The sequence below is a fragment of the Alnus glutinosa genome, chromosome 4 (assembly GCF_958979055.1).
Source record: "Alnus glutinosa chromosome 4, dhAlnGlut1.1, whole genome shotgun sequence".
NCBI classification, from domain to species: Eukaryota; Viridiplantae; Streptophyta; class Magnoliopsida; order Fagales; family Betulaceae; genus Alnus; species Alnus glutinosa.
Genome location: NC_084889.1, coordinates 18,822,181 through 18,843,705, shown reverse-complemented (window position 1 = coordinate 18,843,705; position 21,525 = coordinate 18,822,181). Strand labels below are relative to the sequence as shown.

General features: G+C 40.9%; 1 protein-coding gene across 1 annotated transcript in view; it reads left to right on the top strand.

Moving 5' to 3' along the window:
- Positions 1-1,347: 1,347 nt before the first annotated feature.
- The window catches only part of LOC133867123 (probable acyl-activating enzyme 17, peroxisomal), a 42,930-nt gene continuing 22,752 nt past the window's right edge, over positions 1,348-21,525 (top strand). Inside the window, exons 1-7 of the mRNA XM_062303813.1 lie at positions 1,348-1,754; positions 9,604-9,733; positions 9,840-10,108; positions 11,015-11,219; positions 11,683-11,723; positions 12,214-12,339; positions 13,163-13,236. Of these exons, the coding sequence (XP_062159797.1) occupies positions 1,501-1,754; positions 9,604-9,733; positions 9,840-10,108; positions 11,015-11,219; positions 11,683-11,723; positions 12,214-12,339; positions 13,163-13,236 (1,099 nt within the window). The 5' untranslated portion in view covers positions 1,348-1,500. The remainder of the gene's footprint in view (positions 1,755-9,603; positions 9,734-9,839; positions 10,109-11,014; positions 11,220-11,682; positions 11,724-12,213; positions 12,340-13,162; positions 13,237-21,525) is intronic.

Here is a 21,525-nt window from a genome sequence, read left to right as displayed (position 1 = left end):
CAGATTTTTCAGGGGCGGCAGCGTTGAGTGAACGGCTTTGGCTCTTGTTTCCCGTGATGTCGAAGTCTAAGTGGGTGTTGAGGTTTTCTCGGAAGCAAAAGGATGCGTAGCTTATCAAGAGTTTGATTTTTGAGTCTTTGTGGCGATCACCACCTCTCCTTCTCCACTGGGTCCTCATTCTTTGCCCCCTATGGAGATCGTGGTAGTTGAGAGCTTTCGAACAGCTTTGTTATGCTTGAATTCCTTCTTCTATAGAGTCTTTTTCTTTTCTTTTTTTTTTTTTTTTTTTTTTTTTTTTTTTTTTTTTTTGCATTTTTTGTTTTTGTATGCTCAGGGGCTTACGTTTTTTTATAAAAAATTTCTGATTACTTATATAAAAAAAATATTTCATCATTTGAGTTAGTTAAAAACATTAACTTGAATCTTAAATAATCAAATCTCGAGTTTATATATATGTTTTATAGTTTGTATATAAATTTATATAAGGAGATGTATAAATTTTATAACCCTAAAAGCATTCCCAATGACTTATGTATATCTCAATCTAGAACAGCTAATCAAACCCTACTTTATCTAATTTAGTTAATGAGTTTTAAAATACATTATACATTCGATTATCTATTCTTAACTCTATATTCTTTTTTTATTATTTTTTATTATCGTATTTTTTTACTGTCTTCTTCTCTCTTTTTTATTTTTTATTTTTTAAACAGTCATATTTGGTCATATTTGTCAACGGTGATTTTTTTAAAACGGTCATTTTCTAACCCAAATTTTTGACGGTCATTTTTTCTCAAATGACCATTTTTCTAACAGTCATATTTTTTAACAGTCGTTTTGTTAAATCTACTATTTTCTTAACGCAATAATTTTTAAATGATCGTACCAATTTAAAGAAAAAGATTATCTTTTTATTATTACTAGTGATTAAACAATTGAATAAGTGGCATTGGCAGCACGAAAATGATGAGATAAACAATAGCCGTACAAGCAACATGGAATCTCACTTGTGCAAGTAAAATATCTCAACTGCTGCATGTAGAACGTGGAGGAAAAATGAAGAAAAAGATCGTAGAAGGTGGAGATAGACAATTAAAAAAAGATAAATATGTGAATAGTGTAACGCTACACGTACAGAATTAAGTAAAATTTATTATAGAGAATTAAGTAAAATTTATTATAGAATTTGAATGGATAAGCCAATAAAGTTTCTTTTTTGCTTTATTTTTGGTTTATTTTAACCTAAAGTTACGAATAGATAATTTATGAGAATGCTTTAACAATGCTAATTTTAAATGATATAAAATATACACGTATGATTAATCAAAATGTTTGACAGTGAAATGATTCCAAATCTATTTCACAAGTGGGGAGATCCCTTGTCCGTAGCCGGAGGTGCTAAGCACTATGCCGCTCATGACACTGCAATTTTAACTCGCTCAGACACTCTTTGAAAGCTCAGGGAGAGAGAGAGAGAGAGAGAGAGAGAGAGAGAGAAGAATGGCTTACAAAGCTTTAGATAGCATCAGGAAGTCGGACATCGAAGCGCTGGGGATTCCAGCGGAGCTTGCAGAGGGACTCCATGAAAGGCTCACCAAAATCACCCGAATTTACGGACCTGCCACTCCCGACACGTGGCGGAATATCTCCAAGCGCGTGCTCAGCCCGGACTTGCCCTTCTCCTTCCACCAGATGATGTACTACGGTTGCTACAGGGACTACGGCCCCGACCCGCCGGCTTGGATACCCGACCCGTATGCTCTCCTAATAGCTTAATTTTTATTTTATTTTTTTTTGAAAGTTCCTAATAGCTTAATTATTACTTCATGAAGCTCTGTTTGTTTCCGCTGAAAACTGTTTATGGAATTATTTATTTATTATTATTATTTTTTTTTATTGAAGGGGGATATCAGATATGGCACTTATAAATCCAATTCTGGTGTTTTCAGTTGCCAAACGCCCCGAACCGGTATTTTTAGTGTTTAAAAACTGAAAACACTTTTTTAAAAAAGTTGCCAAATAGGGTCCAGATTTTTTTTGATAGGTAAACAAATTGCATTAAAAAAGCATAAAGACGCCCCTAAGCATACATGGAGTGAACAAAAAGGACACCAAAACCAAAAAAAAAAAAAAAAAAAAAAAAGAATAAAAAAAAAGAAGAACACCCGAAAAACCCAGAATACAGAAGAAAAGTTACATCAAACCCCCAGCTTCTTGCCTCTAACCCTACTGGAATCCACACCTCTAGCACCGAAATTAATCGAGCATTCTAAATTCTTGACCTCTCTTTTCCCCTTTTATCTTCTTTTCCTTCTTAGGAGGGGAATCAGAGTCATAGCGTTGATCCTCGGTCCAAGTCAAGAAATCCAAAAAACCTTTCTCATCAGATCCCAAGAACGAAACCCCCATCGTGCGAAAACAAGATCTAGCATCTTGCACAACCCTGGGGTAAACCACATCTCTTTCCTCCGGACCTGCCCCATTTGAAGATTCCCCCACCTCAAAGACTCCTGACGACACAAACTGGGGACACCAATACACATGGGAGAACGGCCTTGGCCACGGAGGAAACAAAACCCACTGAAAAAGAGGAAAGGTAGCCGAAACCCCAAGAGGACCTCCAAACTTCCCAAACTGAGGACCCCCACCAAAAATCCTTACCAAGGCAGGGGCATCCGAATGCATCACTGCCTGCCGAAGGAGAGAACTTGAAGGAGTACCAGAAGCAACACTGCCTATCGAAAGACGCCCAAACTCTGCATGCTCAGCACCGCCAGACGAGGCACCATGCTTGCCAAATTGATAGTCCTCAAAACCCGACCTCACCAAGACAGAGCCAGCCGACGGAACTGCCAGTCGAAGGATGAGCCCTGAACCGGAAGAACATAAGTCCACAGAAGACCGCACCCTAGAAGGAAAATCACTCAGAATCACGGGAGGAAGCAACACTGGCGCCGGCAGGGGGGAAAGAACGGCCTGCTTGACGGACTCGACCACAGGAATGAGCTGTTGATCACTAAATCCACCCTCAAAAGGTGACAGACGCAGATCCACCCCAAAATCTGCCACAGACGTCACCTTTTTCTTAAATATCAGTAACATTAAAGGGCATTAGTTTATTATTTTTTCTTTTGGATGCTCGACCTTTTAATGTCCAAATTTGTGACAATAATAATATTCAATTTACTGTAGACTTAATATCCGCCAAAAAGATGTATCTTTACCATACAACATTATGGTAGTGAGCGGTGCAAAGACTAAAGAGTCTGAGAATCAACGTCTTTTGATTGTTTGTTTGACAAAGAGTTTGAGGGAAAACTTCAAATTGTATTTGTTTTAAAAACTAATGAAACAAACATCTTTTGCAGTACATATTACATGACTTAAAACCTCAAAAGGCAAGTAAACTTTCTAAAGAAAGGAAACTCAACAAATTCTAATCTAATAAGGAAGTTAATTATACTGAAATTGGAATAAAATTTGGATTGAAATCAGGTGGGTACTTTTGGCTGCTTGAAGATTCTTTCCCTTTTAAACAAGCTGTTGGAGACCGCTCGAGCAGAAGCTAGAGTGGTGCTCAAACGAAGCACATTGTCTGGCTGCTGCTTGAGCGGAGCATTCTGCTTCGGCTCCGCTTGTGCGCTCATCTAGCAGCACTTGAGCGGTGCAATCTGCCTGTACTAAATGAAGGTTGTCGCTCGAGCGCTCCTCAGGTGGCGCTTGAGCAATGGTCGTGGATTGTCTTGTGTCAGTCTACCCAGATTGGAAAGAACTCGTCCTCGATGGTATTCAAAAATATCGGCAGCGTAGGGGAGATAGCCATATCCTTTGGAAGATCAACGATGTAAACATTATCATTAATCCTCATGAGAACTCGGAATGGACCGTACTTTTTACTCTTCAATTTGTTGTAGGGGCCCCCGTTTGAAACAGCTCCTGACATAAGTAGACGATAACCAATTCCCATTCCTGAAAAACCTTTGCTCTTTGTTGCCTTTCCGTGACCTTCTTATACTTGGCATTGAACTCTTCTAGACGTTGCCATACCTCTTTTTGAATGGTCTGCACTGTGTCGACTAATATGCTTTGCTGCCACACTCGAGCCCGAAAGCTTGGGCAAAGGCACTAAATCAATGCATGTTTCGGTGTCCGGCTGTACACTCAAATGGGTCTTTCCTGTGGGCCAGTTTACTATGTTGTTTTAGGCGAACTCGGCCTGAGCTAGTGCAAGATTCCATTGCTTCGGCTTCTCCCTCACAATGCAATGAAGGAGTTACCTAGGGTGCAATTCACTTCACTACCCCTGTTTGTTTGTTCATCTTTGAGTGACTGGTGCTGCTGAAATTCAATGCTGTATCAAAACCTTTGCCATAAGTTCCTCCAAAAATGGGAGAGGAACTTGGTGTCCTGATCCGAAGTGATGGACTTGGGAACTCCATGCAAATGAACCACCTCCCAAAAGAATAAGTTTGCTTCATGGACAGCGTCGGATCTTTTCCTGCAGGCAACCAAAAGGAGTCATTTTTTAAAACCATTCAACAACTACCATAACCAAATCTGTCCCTTGCTGTTTCAGAGGAAGGCCCAATACAAAATCCATAGACAAATCCTCTCAAGGATCCTCCAGGACTGGTAATGGCAGGTGTTTTGGGATTGGACTTCGACAGTCTGACAGATTGGGCTCCGCTGAACATGATGACCAACATCTCTCTTCAATTGAGGCCAAAAGTATCACTCTTCTACTAGAGCTATGGTCTTATCTCGTCTGAGATGTCCTCTTAAGCCTTCGCCATCAACTCTCGTATAATTTTCTCCTGTAAAGAACTCCGTGGGATGCATAGTTGGTTGCCCCGTATTAATGCACATAAGACTTCTACTATGTCTAACCTACTTTGTAATGATCAAGTCAAGAGTAAGAGTCCAAGTGAACCTCATGATAAGCATCTGGTTGATAAGGCATGAGTAGATAAGTTTAGAAGGAAGAGTTCTAGTTGTATATCATCAAAACAGAATCCTATCTAGGTTTATATCAGAATTAGAGTTAGAGTTATCTTGTAAACAATCTTATCTTGTAATCTCTATATATATCAATACAAGCTCACTTAGATGAGCAAGAGAGAATACTGTTTTTTTCAGCAAAATATTGTGAGTTCTTACACCCTGAAATAGAAACCACTCCTGGATATGCATCTCATTGGCTGATTGCCCCAAGTTGCACCGTTACCAAGCATCTTTGAAATCTTCATCCATGTACAAATCTTTGGGACACTCAAATCCCGTAATCTCTGCCCGCATCATGATTAGCAAGGATGCTCTTCAACTCAACGCGTCAGCCACCCTATTTCGCTTCAATGAGAAAGTGAATCGCCAAATATAAGAGATCCACCGAACATGCATCCGGTTCATATTGTGTTGGCTGTTGATAAACTTGAAGGCTTGGTGATCTGTGTACAGAATAAACTCCCGCTGAATCAAGTAATGTTCCCACACCTTCAATGCTCTCAAAACACCTTAGTGTTCTAGCTCATATGTCGATCACTTCCACCGCTTGTCACTAAGCTTCTCATTATAAAACTCCACTGGTTTACCTTCCCATGACAGAACAACTCCTACCCCAGTGATGGATGCATAACACTCAACCTCAAATAGCTTCTCAAAATCCAGCAATGCTAATACCAGTGTGGTACACAACGTCTCCTTGATCACTGCAAAACTCTGCTCAGCCTCTTCATCCCAATGAAACTTTCCTTTCTACATTCGGTAAGGGGGGTACGATCATGACAATACTGTTAAATTTCTGAAAAACCTTTGATAAAACGTCGCCAGCCCATGGGAACTTCGCACATCACCCACCGTCTTCAGGGTTGGCCATTCATAGATTGCCCTAACCTTCTCCTTATCTACCTGAATATCGTTGGCGCTGACAACAAAAACCAACGGCAATCTGTCAATCATAAAAGTTTACTTCACGTTGATGTATAACTTGTTCTCACACATCACCGTTAAGAATTCTCTCGAGTGTCCCGTGAGGGTGGCTAATCGTCTTGATAAAATTCGAAAGGTTTTTCTTTGGGGTGGCATTGGTGACGAGACCAAATTTCATCTAGTTAATTGGAACAAGATTTGCACACCTTTGCATATAGGTGGGTTGGGAGTTCACAATTTTATCCAGTTCAATCGAGCTCTCTTGGGTAAGTGGTTGTGGAGATATGGTAGGGAGAGAGAGGCTTTATGGCGTTTGGTGATTGATGCGAAGTTTGAGAGTTTAAAGGGGGGGTGGTGTTCGAAAGAGGGTTTGGGTTCATTTGGAGTAGGTGTATGGAAGCATATTAGGAGGGGGTGGGAGGAATTTCGTAATTTTGTTCGGTTTGAACTGGGGAATGGATCAAATATTAGTTTTTGGCAAGATTGGTGGTGTGGGGATAGATCCTTGAAGCAATGCTTTCCAGCTCTTTTTAGTATAGCAAGGTATAAAGACGTGACGGTAGAAGATAATTTGGTGGTTCATAATGGTGCTATTCAGTGGAATGTTCTATTCACGCGACAAATCCCGGATTGGGAGTTGGATATGGTCCTTTCTTTCTTCGATCGTCTGTACTCCAGTTCGGCTCGACATGGGGAGGGTGACAGGTTAGTGTGGAATCCCTCTAAAAAATGTTTATTTGAGGTGAGATCCTTCTATAAAGAGCTTATTAGGAAAGATGGCCCTTTTGTCCCGTGTTTCCCTTGGAAGAATATTTGGCGTGTTAAGGCTCCAACTAGGGTGGCCTTCTTCGTTTGGTTAGCTGCTTTGGGCAAAATATTGACGCATGATAACTTACGTAAGAGGAAAGTGATAGTAATTGAGTGGTGTTGTTTATGTAAGAAGAGTGGGGAGTCTATTGATCACTTGTTGCTTCACTGCGAGGTCGCTCAGGCTCTTTGGAGCTATGTCCTTACTTTATTTGGGGTTGAGTGGGTTATGCCACGTACGGTGTTGGAGTTGCTGAATAGTTGGGGAGCGGCGCTTGGAGCTGGTCATGCTATAGAGGCTTGGCGGTTAGCTCCTTTATGCTTGCTGTGGTGTATTTGGAGGGAGCGGAATGCTAGGCTGTTTGAAAATGTAGAGACATCCATGGTGGAGCTACGGAAGCGGTTGCTCAATACTTTATATTTTTGGATAGCGCCCCATCATTGTTTGAGCTCTTTTACTTATGTTGAATTTTAAAATGTATTCTCTGTTCGTCCCTGTTAGGGGTTCTCTTGTATACTTCCCGTGTACAAGGGTTGCGCCCCTTTGCGCTTTTTAATATTATTGCAATTACTTATCAAAAAAAAAAAAATATCGTCAAAGTACATAACAATAAATCTTCCTATGAAAGGTTTTAATACTTGATTCATTAACCTCATGAAAGTGCTCAGGGCATTCGACAACCCAAAAGACATTACCAACCATTTGTACAGCCCTTCATTTGTTTTGAATGCTGTCTTCCACTCGTCTCCGGGCCTAATGTGAATCTGATGGTATCCTTTCTTCAAGTCAATCTTGGTGAAAATCTTGGCCCTGACAAGCACATTGAACATGTTGTTAATTTGGGGAATGGGAATTGATACATGAAGTTTATCTTGTTGACTGCCCTACTGTCAACACATATTCACCAACTACCATTCTTCTTCCGTACCAATAAGGTAGGTACAACACAGACTCATACTCTCCCTCAAATGTACTTTCCAACTTAGCTCTTCTACTTGTCCTTGTAGAATCTGATTTTCCTTTGGGCTAATGTGACAGTGGGGAAGGTTAGGAAGGCTAACACCCAACACCAAGTTAATATGGTGTTGAACATTCTGCATTGGCAGAAGACCCTCGGGTATCTCATTGGGTATAATGGCTTGGAACTCATTGGCTGCAATACTGTAGGAACTTCCAAAGTCGTTGCAGTTGCCCCTCCTTTGACTAATAGGGCTAAAATCTCCCTAGCACCCTTGGCCTCTTCTAAAAATTCCTGCCCATCTACCAAAAGTACAAGTTTTCCCAAAACCTTTGTAGGGGTGTTGAATGTCTATTCTTGCATAGGCTTTAAAACGATCTTCCACCCATCCTTGAAGAAGATACAGTTGTTGTCCGTACCCTTGTGTTGGGAATCAACAGCAAACTACTATGGTCTTCTAAATCATATGGCAAGTGTCCATATCCACAACATCACACAGCACCACATGCGTATAAATTTTGCCAATCGAAAAGGGGACGTGACAAGTTCTAGTTACCTGTTGATCCACCAAATCTTGTAAGGCGACAAGTGCCTCCCCGTTTTCAGCCCCAACTTCACAACCATTGCCTTCGGTACAATGTTCTCGGGAGCCTTAAGGAGATGCTTCATCTTCAACCACAACGCCATGAGCTTCTTTCCTTGCTGCACAAGTGAAATTTTCAGTTGCTCCTACCAAGCAGAAGCTCCTACCTTGAACTTGTACGCAACCAATTTAACCTTGCAGTCCTCAAGAATACATACGTATTCAAGGAATCGTTCGACATCCGTTACCCAATCAAGGAAAGCTTCAATATAAAGATTATCATTGAAATAGGGAAGGTCAATCTTTATATGGTAGTCATTGGACTCATCGCCAACATATTCTTGGTGCATGCCTTGACCTTTGCATGCTCCTCTATAACTAGCACCCTCATAAGCCCCCTCCAAATCTAGCCGCCGCTGTGCCCAACATCCCTATGCCCAGCCCCACCATGTCCGGCGCCTCTGTGTCTGACACCCCCACGGCCAAATCCACCATACCTTTCGAACAACACTTCAGCAAAATCTTTATCATTACTAAGGTCATCATCGTAGGTTGTCTGCCTATGTCGAGGTGCAGGCTTACGGTGATAAACAGGCTGAATGTGAATCCCATGGTCATCCTAAAACACATTATCTCCGCAATTCAGAACGAGTCCCACTGGCAATTGAGCAAGTGCCTCCTGTAATTCGCATAAAGCCTGCTGCGTCTCGCACTGTGCCTGCAAGGCCTCACGTTGCAACTCCATTGAGCAGTGCAATTTGCCTGCACTGAATGAAGGCCACCGCTCGAGCGCTCGTCAAGTGGCGCTCGAGCAGTGGCCGTGGACTGTTCTACATCAATAGACGTGCTGGTGCAGCTTTGACCCTTCTAGGGAAGAAGATGGCTTGGTCTCTTTGGGCTGGATTGGGTTACATTCTTCCCTTTGTAAATTTGCACTTCAATTGGGCCCTTTTGGGTGGAGCTCTATATTGACCAAATAGAATAAAAGACCTTGAAATCAGCTGATGTAGATTTACTGGATGTCCAACATGTGTATGTTCACTGCTGGGTTTTGGTGCTGGTTCACTGCTGCTAGGCCTTCATGGGTTTTGGTGCTGGTTCACTGCTGGGTAGCTGAAGAATATTTGGGCCTCTTCCATTAAATGAGATTGCTTCTCATGGATGGAGAGAAAAAAATCAGCCTCAACAAAGGCTTATATGTGGGTGGTCAATTGTTATATATATATATATGTGTGTGTGTGTGTATGTATGATGTATAATTGTTATTGATGTTTCTAGTGAGAAACAACTATTATGGGTCTAGAGTTCCTTACATACTTGTGTCACCAGGGAAAATGTCATCTTAACAAATGTTGGCCAGCTATTAGAGAGGCGGGGAAAAGTGTTTTTGGGTTCAAAATATAAGGATCCCATGTCAAGCTTCTCTGACTTCCAGCAATTTTCTGTCTCAAACCCTGAGGTAGTAGTAATATCATATCAATGTTGTCTTGATGTATTACTTTTAAGTTTTGTATGAATTTGGACAGTAAGCTTTTACATATAGCTGGCTTCCTGTCCTTTGTTAGGTTTATTGGAAAGCTCTACTGGATGAAATGAACATATCCTTTTCTGTAGCTCCCCGATGCATCTTATGTGAGAGTCCATTTGGAGAAAGCCATTCGTCCTACCCAGGAGGTCAGTGGCTTCCTGGAGCTTTTGTGAATCCGGCTAGGAATTGCTTGAGTTTAAATTGCAAGAGAAGTTTGGATGATATGGTGGTAATATGGCGTGATGAAGGGGATGATGATCTTCCTTTACACAGGATGACGCTCCGGGAATTTTGTGCGGAGGTTTGGTATGCTACTTTCGATCCAATTTGGTTTGTCTTGTTGAAGTCACTTGTAATGTGTTATAATTAGGCTGACATTGCTAATTAGATTCTCTGGAACATATATTTGATGCTACAGTATTTATGGCTTTTAATACACAGTTTTTTGCATGCCAACCATTGTGCAGTGCATAAATATATGCTTTCAGATTTGTTCAGATAAGCATATTATGTATCATATGGCATCATAAGATTTCATTGTAAATAGCCTCTTCTTGCAGCCTAGTGGCATGCAATTTGTGTATGCAGGTGGTTTTGCGGTTTTATTTCTATCTAAGGTCCCATATGTATTTTTCTACAACGTTATATTTTATTTTATTTTGTTTCGTTTTTGGTCAGTCAGATGTGAAATTGTCAGTATTACCAATATACTATTGTTAATTTTTGTTTTGTGATGATGTTTTCTAGGAGATTTTTACCCTGCTTTATCCTCGCATCCCTTTTTGCTATCCTTGAAGTTTGGATAGTATTACTTGTGATGCTATTGGGGTTCTGTTGCAAACTTAGTGTTGAAAAGTATGTGAAGGTCAATTTAATTTCAATATTAGGTGTTCATTCAAACAATGGCATGTTGAATATGTATTATGTAAATATATATTCCTCTAGTTAATTAGCTTAGTTGTTTGAATGAAAGATTTCTGGTTTTGGGAATATTTAACTGGAGTATGTCAGAAGGTTTAGATGGTTAACTTCCATTTTCATATTCTTCCATATCTACTCCACAGAAGAGTAGCATGTTTTAGTATTATGAGGTTTTGACATATTTTCATTTTATTTACCTTCAGCCTTTCTATTCCTGAATATTTATAACTCAAACATTCTGTTGGCACTGTAATTTTACTTATGTGATGAACTAGCCCTTTGTCAACTCAGGTTAGTTGCCCACTCAATCAAAACACTGGGCTTGGGCAAAGGATCTGCAATTGCAATTGATATGCCAATGGATGTCACTTCTGTGGTTATCTACCTAGCTATCGTTCTGGCAGGCTATGTAGTTGTGTCTATAGCTGATAGTTTTGCTGCAATTGAAATATCAACAAGGCTGAAAATATCAGAAGCAAAAGCCATTTTTACTCAGGTTATTACCCTTTTTTCTTTTCCTTTTGGAGGGACATGAAACATTTTATCTTGAATTTTTTATTTTTTATGTATTCATTCGTCTATGTTGCACGATGTAAAAACAACAAATGTATGGAACTTTATACTCTTCCATTTTCAAATGAGTATTTTACTTTTAAGGATTTCTCTGCAACTCAAGACACTATATTTATGCATTTTCCATAAAGATATGGCAGAGTGCAGTAAGATGACATGCTTAAGGGTTATTCCACTTATCACTCCCATGATAAAGAATGAATCTCTTGCTGAGCTGTCTTTCCCTTCTTTTTTTTTTTTTTTCTCCTAATCTATAAGTTATATAGCTTCTACGAGATTGTTGCTTAGTTCAACAGGTTAAAATTAGTTATTGCATCCTGCCCCAATTAAGTGTATTTTACTTGCTTAGTCGTCTTCTTTCTTCAAACTGTTTTTCATTTTGTCAGGATTTGATTATTCGTGGTGACAAAAGTCTACCATTGTACAGGTGAATTTGTTATTTTCCTTACCTTATGGGCAAACCTTCCTTTTTACTATTTGCTTTTCTATCACAATTTACCTAACCCTGTATTTTTTAAATCCCCACTTATCCCATAAGCTTAAGATAAAAAGAGGTAAATTTAATCAATACTTTAACACTTTCCTTTACGCATGGGCTCAAACTCAATTTTAAAAGGTAGGGCCCAACATGTGGAATAATTAATTTAAATGGGAGGTATATGACGGAGTCAAGCTTTGAATTCAAGACCTTGGCTCTAATATCAAGTAGAAAAGAAAGAATGAGAGAGAAGAAGTTCTTATTCGATGGGTTATTCTTTCATACGATTATATAGGTTTAAATAGAAGAAACCTATAGACTAATATGGAAAGAAATAAAGAAAACATTACAATCTGAGTAATAATAAGAATAAATCAAGGAGAATCAAATCATAGCATATTGGTAGTTTCCATCTTCAACAGTATTTTCTGTCTTGCAGTAGAATTGTAGAGGCTCAGTCACCTATGGCAATTGTTATCCCCTCGAGAGGTTCTAGCTTTAGCATGAAATTGCGGGATGGTGACACATCTTGGCATGATTTTCTAGGAAGAGTCGAAGATCTCAGGTATGCACTTCATATTGATATCTGATTCTGCTATCTTTTTAACCTATAATTTTATATCCATGATTATTTCCACCCCCTATCAACTATACTTATGAAGCACATATAGCTTGTACTTGAGCATTATTCGTTTGTCTTGAAGTATTATACTACTTGCCTTACAGTTTGGATAGGGAAATTGTTATATATACACATCATTCAAGAAACTATAGCATAATATTTTGACACTAGAACCAGGATGGCACAGGACACTTAAATAAATTGGGAGTGCCATATTTATATATATTTTTTTCCGCTTAACAAAAAATGTAGATATCTAAATGAAGCGAAAAGGCTTTTTGATCATATGTGGAATATTGATGTGTTGAATCTAACCCTACCTACAAGCAATCATGTTCCTTGTAATATTCATACCTGGGATGACAGAAGAAGGTTATTGAAGTGATGTTGAGCTTTCCATATTCAAAATAGACATGAGAATTTCGAGTTCTGAAGTGCTGTCATACTTACTATAGAAGGCAAACAATGGAGACCCATACTGTGCATTGAGATACTAAAAGCAATCTTGAACAGATGCCTTTTCAAGTAACTTTCTTGAAACTATGTGACTTAGTTGTAACAAACTCTGGGCACATAAATTGTAAGATGTTATAAGTTTGTTTAACATGTAGAAGAGTTGGTAGCAACAATTTCTTGTTCCCGTCTCCATTAATGTACTGGATATGTTCCACATCCTATTTGTCCTCTTATAAGTGGAACTCTGGTACCATTGCTTCTTCTTTATTTATTTATTTATTTTTTTCATGTTTCACATCAAAATATGCAGGGAACATGAATTTGCTGCAGTAGAACAATCAGTAGAAGCATTTACAAACATCCTTTTCTCATCTGGAACTACAGGTAACTTAAAATTAAAGCTAACCTCACAAAGATTTATTTATCTTTTCATTTCATTTTTAACATTGCAAAGTTGACATTTCTGGAAGGACCAATAGTTTACTTTTAAAAATTCCTAGATTTTAAATTTAATCTGAGTGCTGACCTTCATCCTCCTTAACATAAGAGTCAAAAGTTGGTTAAATTCTTTTGAACAATTACATAGTCAAACTTTCTTGATGGTTCATAACTCAGAGGCGTTTTTTCATAGTGGATGTCAGTCACCTCCTAGCAAGTGCCTGACATGATCTTTCGATTAATGGAGTATCATAAATATATGTTAGTGTTATCTTTGACTTATTCTGGGAATGTTGATTGCAAGTGATGTTGATTAATTACTAGATGTAATTATTTAATCTCAACCATTAGATCAAAATTGATTTGATCTTACAGTTTACTTTAGTGATGGCCCAGGAAATCCAACCACTGGATCTACTTAAGAAGCATCCTACAGCCCACTACCACGTGTGTGCGTTCGTGTGCGTCTGGTGCTTCGCACCGTACGAGAGTATACACATAAATGCATTACTTTAAATGCTTAAAGTGTGTTGGGCTTTATAAATGCCAACTACATTTTCTCTTTTTCTCCCATGTGGGACTCTCTTTGTTTAATGCTCTTTAATATCTTCCATTTAAAACATTTCAAAAACATAAAATAAATATAAATACAAATTAATTGTTATTAGCGATATCCGCATCCGCATAATACGATTACCACTTTTAGGTATCGGCATCATGTGATTACTATCCGCATCCATGCGGTTATTGTGGTTATTATCCGCTATCCGAATATGAGGTAATGGGCATTTTGGATTACTATTTAAATCCATATGCAAGAATAAATAATGTGGTTATTACTATATGCAAGTTTAAATAATTAAAACTACACTTGTTATACAATTCACGATTATCAGCCATAGAGAGTCATTATCTCATAGAGTAATGGGGATTTGGATTACCCAAAGAAAATAAAAAAACGTAAATTTAGTGAGGTGTGACTTTGAGTTGACAGTGAAAAGAAAAACTAACATAATCTAAAGGTTCTAAATTTACCAAATTTAAAACAATGTCGTTTTAAGGAATATATATATATATAAGGGAATGCGGATGCAGTTATTAATCGCATCTATATACCCTAAAACCACTATCCGCACATGCGGATAATGGTTTTGCTAACCGCATCCACATCCAGATATGCGGATAGCGGATAGAGGATAGCGGTTAGGTGCAGATATTATTCGCCTGCATTTTCACCCCTACTCAGTGGAATCCAAGGACAACGGAGAGTCCTGTTTGTTTCAAAGGTTGTGTAGCTCTTCTGTTCATGGCTAATCTAGAGGATTAAGAGCTGGATGGAAAAACCGTGACTGGATTTGGCTAATTAATGAGGATTCTGATAGAGAAGGTTAGCTATGGGAGTCTCACATCTCCATTAAGCAGGAGTATTTTAGTTTGAGCATTTTAATGCAGATTTCATCGTTATGGAATGGATGTAAATACTAACACAGCATTATAGCCTGAAGAACTCATGCCTGCAAGTCCGTATCTACTTGGAAAGGGGTTGTTGAGAAAATGGAAAGGAGGTTGGCTGGATAGAAGCGTATGTATTTGTCGAAGGGTGGGCGGTTGACCCTTATTAAGAGCACGCTGTCCAATCTCCCCACGTATCTTCTATCGATGTTCCCTATTCCATTAAAGGTGGCTAATCGTCTTGAAAAAATCCAAAGGGATTTTTTATGGGGTGGCATAGGGGATGAGGCCAAATTTCGTTTAGTGAAATGGAACAGGATTTGTACTCCGTTGCATTCAGGTGGGTTGGGAGTTCACAATCTCATCCAGTTTAATCAAGCACTTCTGGGTAAATGGTTGTGGAGATATGGTAGGGAGAGAGAGGCTTTATGGCGTTTGGTGATTGATGCCAAATTTGGGAGCCTAAAGGGTGGGTGGTGTTCTATTGAGGTCTCGGGTTCCTATGGAGTGGGGGTTTGGAAATATATCAGGAAAGGATGGGAGAAGTTTTGCAATTCTGTTCGGTTTGCGGTAGGGGATGGGTCACATATCAGTTTCTGGCATGATTGGTGGTGTGGAGAGAGATCTTTGAAGCACTGTTATCCAATTCTGTATAGTATTATGAGGAACAAAGCTGCAATGGTGGTGGATAACTTGGCAGTTCATAATGGAAATATTCATTGGAATGTTCTCTTTACGCGGCAACTCCAGGACTGGGAGATGGAGATGGTGCTTTCCTTCTTCGAGCGGTTGTACTCCACTTTGATTCGACAAGGAGAGTGTGACAGGTTAGTTTGGAATCCCTCTACAAGGGGCTTATTTGAAGTAAGGTCCTATTATGAAGTGCTTAGTAGGAAAGAAGTCCCTTCATTTCCGTGGAAGAATATATGGTGTGCTAAGGCTCCGACAAGGGTGGCGTTCTTTGTATGGTCTGCAGCTTTAGGAAAAATACTGATCCATGACAATCTGCAAAAGAGGAATATTGTGGTTATTGAGTGGTGTTGTATGTATAAAAAGAAGGGGGAGGCTATTGATCATCTGTTACTTCATTGCGACACCGCCCGTGAGCTTTGGAGCTTTATGTTTTCTTTATTTGGAGTTGAGTGGGTCATGCCACAAATGGTGCTGGATTTGTTGACTACTTGGGGTGTGTCTTTTGGGCATGGCCTAGCTAAAAAAGCTTGGCGGTTAGTTCCTCACTATGTTTTGTGGAGCATTTGGCGGGAGCGGAATGCGAGGCTTTTTGAAGATGTAGAGACTGTAATGATAGTATTAAGTATTCCTATTTTTGATAGCCTTTGTGAGTGGGGAGTTAGCCCGTAAGTGAGATATGGTGAGGTCTGTGAGTCGTTTGTCTGTTGAGTCTAAGGACTTCGACTTGTCGGTGGTGGGAGGTTGTACTGGGATTCGGATACGAGAGAAATGCAAAGGAGTGACGAGGTCTATCCTTCTACGTAGAGATGAGGCAGTCTGGTTGGTCAAGTCGTTTGATGAGTTAGTTTCGGTTCAGGATTCTAGAGTCTTTTGGAATCAATCCGTTGCTGGCTTCCCACGTATTCTTGGACAACAATGCTCTAATAGGCATGGTTTTTTCCTGCTTATTGAAGAATATGAGGGCAGGAAGAAATATGGTTCCATTTTAGTGCCGAAAGGGAGATACGGTGAGGGTTGGGAGAGGTTTGAGGTGGAGCTCCGCCTAGCCATCAGTCATCTTCAAGCGGATCAGTCCAGGGTCACAAAGCAGACCAGTGCACCGAAAGTTCTACTTGCTGGGACTAAAGCGGAGACAAGGAGGAGTTTTGCAGAGGTGTTAACTTCGACTCGGCCAGGGAATGAAGAGCTGTTTGGTCCTTCCAGTCAGCATCTAGCAAGAATTCCAAGGTGGTTGGAAGGTTCAAAGGAAACAGGGAAGAAGGAACTTTGTCAGGTGCAGGATCCGGTTAAGGATTCTCGTGCACATGCAAAGGCTCCAGTGTGTCCGGCCCCTTCTTCGTCGATGTTTCCTCCTACGGCGGCTCACGATAGCCTGTCCAGAGAAGTTTTTCCGGCGAAGGACTTGAAGAAGAAACCAGCTCCGATGTCTCACGCATCGGGAAAGTCGCAGGACTCATTCCCAAGGAGAGAAGCTGCTGGGTCTGCCAACACGTCTTCCGCTGCTTCACGCAATGTCTTCTCTGGTGATAGGCTAGGGGTTCGTAGGCTAAGGGAGTCGTTGGCAGTTCTGCACGAGGAGATAGGCCGTTGTCTCACGGATCTTCTCTTGCTGGAGGAAGGACACCTGGATTTCAGTCAGAAGCAGTTTGCTTCTCACGCTGCTCCTAAGGCCAAGCAGGCCTTTTTGGGCTTCAAGGATACCCGGCCCATCTCCAAATCCTCTAAAGTGGCCCATGATTCTAAAGGCAAAGCCCCACTGGGTTTTCCCATTAAAAAGCCCAAGTTTATTGTTAAAACTAAAGCTGGATCATGCCTAAGACCCATTCCGACCCCTGTGTTTTCTATGCATGCTGGAGCGTCAACATCCGCAGCACATCAGGTGCGTAAAGCCAAGGATTCCGGCGCCTCTGCTCGTGGGTCTGGTTCTGATTATTCTAGTCGTGGTTTTCAACGTGTTTATCAACGCCGGAAGTCTGGAATTTCTAAGGCTGTTTGGACAAGAAAACAGGGACAGGTCACGGTAGTGGGTCGGAGCGTGAGGGATGGGAAACCAGAAAATTCTCTTCGGCTGAGTATGCCTGAGGTCGTGTTGTGTGGTGAAGAAGGAGAAGATGCAGCAGTGGCTCTTCAGGTGGACGATGGCTCTTTGAAGGGTAACATCATTACTGAAGTAGGGGAGCAGGTTTCGGGAGTCTTGCCGGAGCTCCTGGTAACAGAATGTTCTTGTAATGAGATGGGTGCTCCTGCTGTGGGTACAAGCTCAGTGACAAAGATGATGGACATTAACAATTTGCAGATGGTGATATGTGAACCTGTTTTAGTGGGAAATCGAGGGGAGAGCTGCCTTGGGGAAGATGCTGGTGTAACAGATGAGGGAGAAGTTCTACTGGACAGTGGTACACAGGATGTTAGAAGCGATCTCCTGTTAGAACTAGAAGAAAAAAATTCTAACGAGGAGGGGGCGAGTGGTGCACCGCTGGAAATCACACCTTTGGCAGCAAAAGGGGGAGAAAAACACAGGATATCACCTAGATGGGTGGTGGAAAAAGTTATGAGATGTTATCAGGCTATCGGATTATCTTGCGAAGGATTTGAGGACAGAATGTTAGCTATGTTTGAGGAGATAGAAGCTGCTGGAGGAAGATCCTCGGCCAGTCCTCAGACTTTGTGTCCGTTGAACAAAGGGGCAAAAGGGAAGAGAGAACTAAACAGGTTGGCTTGGTCCTTGAATTATGAGAAGAAAGGGGCTCTATCGGCTAAAGGTCGCATCAAAGGTAGGGGTTCTGTATGCAATTATGATGCCTAAATTAATTTCGTGGAATGTTAGAGGGATTAATGAGATGAAAAAAAGAGTAGAAATTAGAGGGCTTCTAAGAGAATGGAGGGCGGATATTGTTTGTTTGGTGGAGACTAAGATGGCAATAATCTCAAGGGAGGTGGTGTGGAGTTTATGGGGGTGTAATTAGGTTGATTGGTGCTATTTGGGAGCCAATGGAGCATCGGGTGGGATCTTACTTATGTGGGATAGGAGAGTGGTGGAGAAATTGGAGGAATGTATAGGTAGATATACGGTTGCTTGTTCTTTCCGCAACATTGGTGATAATGTTTCTTGGGCGTTTGGGGGGGTTTATGGCCCTAATGATGACAGGGATAGGAGGGATTTATGGATTGAGTTAGCTGGATTGATGAATTGTTGGGAGGTGCCGTGGTGTATTGGGGGAGATTTTAATGTTGTTCGTTTTCCGAGTGAGAGGTCGGGCATGGCCAGTTTCTCAGCTGCTATGGAAGAATTTTCAGACTTCATCTTCATGCAGAACTTGGTGGATCTACCTCTTCAAGATGGCCAATTTACATGGTCGAATAACCACACATGGTCTAGAATTGATAGATTCTTAATTTCTGTGGAGTGGGAGGAACACTATCCCGAAGTAGTCCAAAGGAGGCTTCCAAGACTTCTGTCCGATCACTTCCCTTTGTTTTTGGATTGTGGGGCACCAAGAGGAGGAAAAAGGTCTTTTAAATTTGAGAACATGTGGCTGAATTATGAGGGCTTTGTTGAGCAAATCAATAAGTGGTGGTTGTCTTATGAGTGTTCGGGTTCTCCAAGTCACATTTTGGCGTTTAAACTGAAGGCTTTGAAGACGGACTTGAAGAAATGGAATGCTGAAGTGTTTGGTGATATAGGGAAGAAGAAGAAGGAATTATTGGAGGGCATTTGTGAGCTGGATGCAGTTGATGAAGGCCGAGGCCTAGAGGAGGAAGAGAAGGTTCGCAAGATAGATATGTCTAGAGAGCTGGAGAAAACTCTTCTGTGTGAGGAAATAATTTGGAGACAGAAATCCAGAGCTTTGTGGTTGAAGGAGGGGGACAAGAACACAAAATTTTTTCACAGGATGGCCAACTCGCGTCGCAAATTTAATCAAGTGGATTCTATAAGTATAGATGATGAAATCTCCAAAGACCCAAAGGAAATTCAGGAGCATATAGTTCAATTTTACAAAAACTTGTATGTTGAGAATTCTTCTTGGCGGCCAAGGGTAGAGGGCCTTTCTTTTCTTTCAATTGATGAAGATGAGAGTAGCTGGATAGAGAGAGGGTTTGAGGAGAAGGAGGTGTGGGAGGTCATCAGAGATTTCAATGGAGATAAGGCTCCGGGCCCCGACGGTTTCACTATGGCTTTTTTTCAGAAGTGTTGGGATATCTTAAAGCATGACATTATGGCTGTTTTTGCAGATTTTCACTCTTGAGGCAAGTTTGAAAAGAGTTTTAATGCTACTTGTCTCTCTGATTCCAAAGAAGAATGATGCTGTGGATGTGAGTGATTTTCGGCCTATCAGTCTTATTGGGGGAATTTACAAGATTATTTCCAAAGTCCTTGCGAACAGGTTTAAATCAGTGTTGGGTAAGATTATTTCAAACACCCAAAATGCGTTCATTGGTGGTCGACAAATCTTGGATTCAGTGCTTATTGCTAATGAATGTGTGGATAGTCAAATCCGTTCAGGGGAGTCTGGGTTGTTGTGTAAGCTGGATCTGGAAAAGGCCTATGATCATGTGAATTGGGACTTCTTACTCTACTTATTACAACGTTGTGGCTTTGGGGAGAAATGGAGAGCTTGGATTCGTTTTTGTATCTCTATGGTGAGATTCTCCATCCTTGTCAATGGAACTCCGACGGGTTTCTTTACTAGTTCTCGCGGGTTGCGACAAGGTGATCCTCTGTCGCCTTTATTATTTGTGGTGGTTATGGAGGCTTTGAGTCGGATGTTGGCTGCTGCGATGGAGCAGGGTTCGATGACAGGCTTTACTGTGGGACATAGTGAGTCAGAGGCAATAGTAGTGAATCATTTATTGTTTGCTGATGATACGTTGATTTTTTGTGGAGCGCAAGAAGAACAGATTCGACATCTGAGGTGCATTTTCCTTTGTTTTGAGGCAGTTTCGGGATTAAGGATTAATTTAAGAAAGTCAGAAATTGTTCCTATTGGTGAGGTGGAGGATATTGAAGGGTTGGCCCAACTTATGGGTTGTAGGGTTGGATCGCTACCTATGACATATTTGGGTATGCCTTTGGGTGCCTCTTACAAGTCCGTTCTTACTTGGAAAGGGGTGATTGAGAAAATGGAAAGGAAACTGGCTGGTTGGAAGCGTATGTATTTGTCAAAGGGCGGTCGGTTGACTCTTATTAAGAGCACGCTGTCCAATATTCCCACGTATCTCTTGTCGCTGTTCCCTATTCCTTTGAGGGTGGCTAATCGTCTTGAAAAAATCCAGAGGGATTTCCTATGGGGTGGCATAGGGGATGAGGCCAAATTTCATTTAGTGAAATGGAACAGGATTTGTACTCCGTTGCATTCAGGTGGGTTGGGAGTTCACAATCTTTCCCTGTTTAACCAAGCTCTTTTAGGTAAATGGTTGTGGAGATATGGTAGGGAGAGAGAGGCTCTATGGCGTTTGGTGATTGACGCCAAATTTGGGAGCCTAAAGGGTGGGTGGTGCTCTATTGAGGTGTCGGGTTCCTATGGAGTAGGGGTTTGGAAATATATTAGGAAAGGGTGGGAGAAGTTCTGTAATTATGTTCGGTTTGTGGTAGGGGATGGATCATATATCAGTTTCTGGCATGATCGGTGGTGTGGGGAGATTTCTTTGAAGCTTTGTTTTCCAGTTCTGTATAGTCTTGTGAGGAACAAAGCGGCTATGGTGGTAGATAATATGGCTGTTCATAATGGCAATATTCATTGGAATGTTCTCTTTATGCGGCAATTACAGGACTGGAAGTTGGAGATGGTGCTCTCTTTCTTCGAGCGGTTGTACTCCACTCCGATTCGACAAGGAGAGGGTGACAAGTTAGTTTGGAACCTCTCGTCAAGGAGCTATTTTGAAGTAAGGTCATATTATGAAGCACTTAGTCGGAAAGAAGGTCCATCATTCCCGTGGAAGAAGATATGGTGTGCTAAGGCTCCGACAAGGGTGGCGTTCTTTGTATGGACTGCAGCTTTAGGAAAAATTTTGACTCATGACAATCTACGAAAGAGGAATATTGTGGTTATTGAGTGGTGTTGTATGTGTAAAAAGAAAGGGGAGTCTATT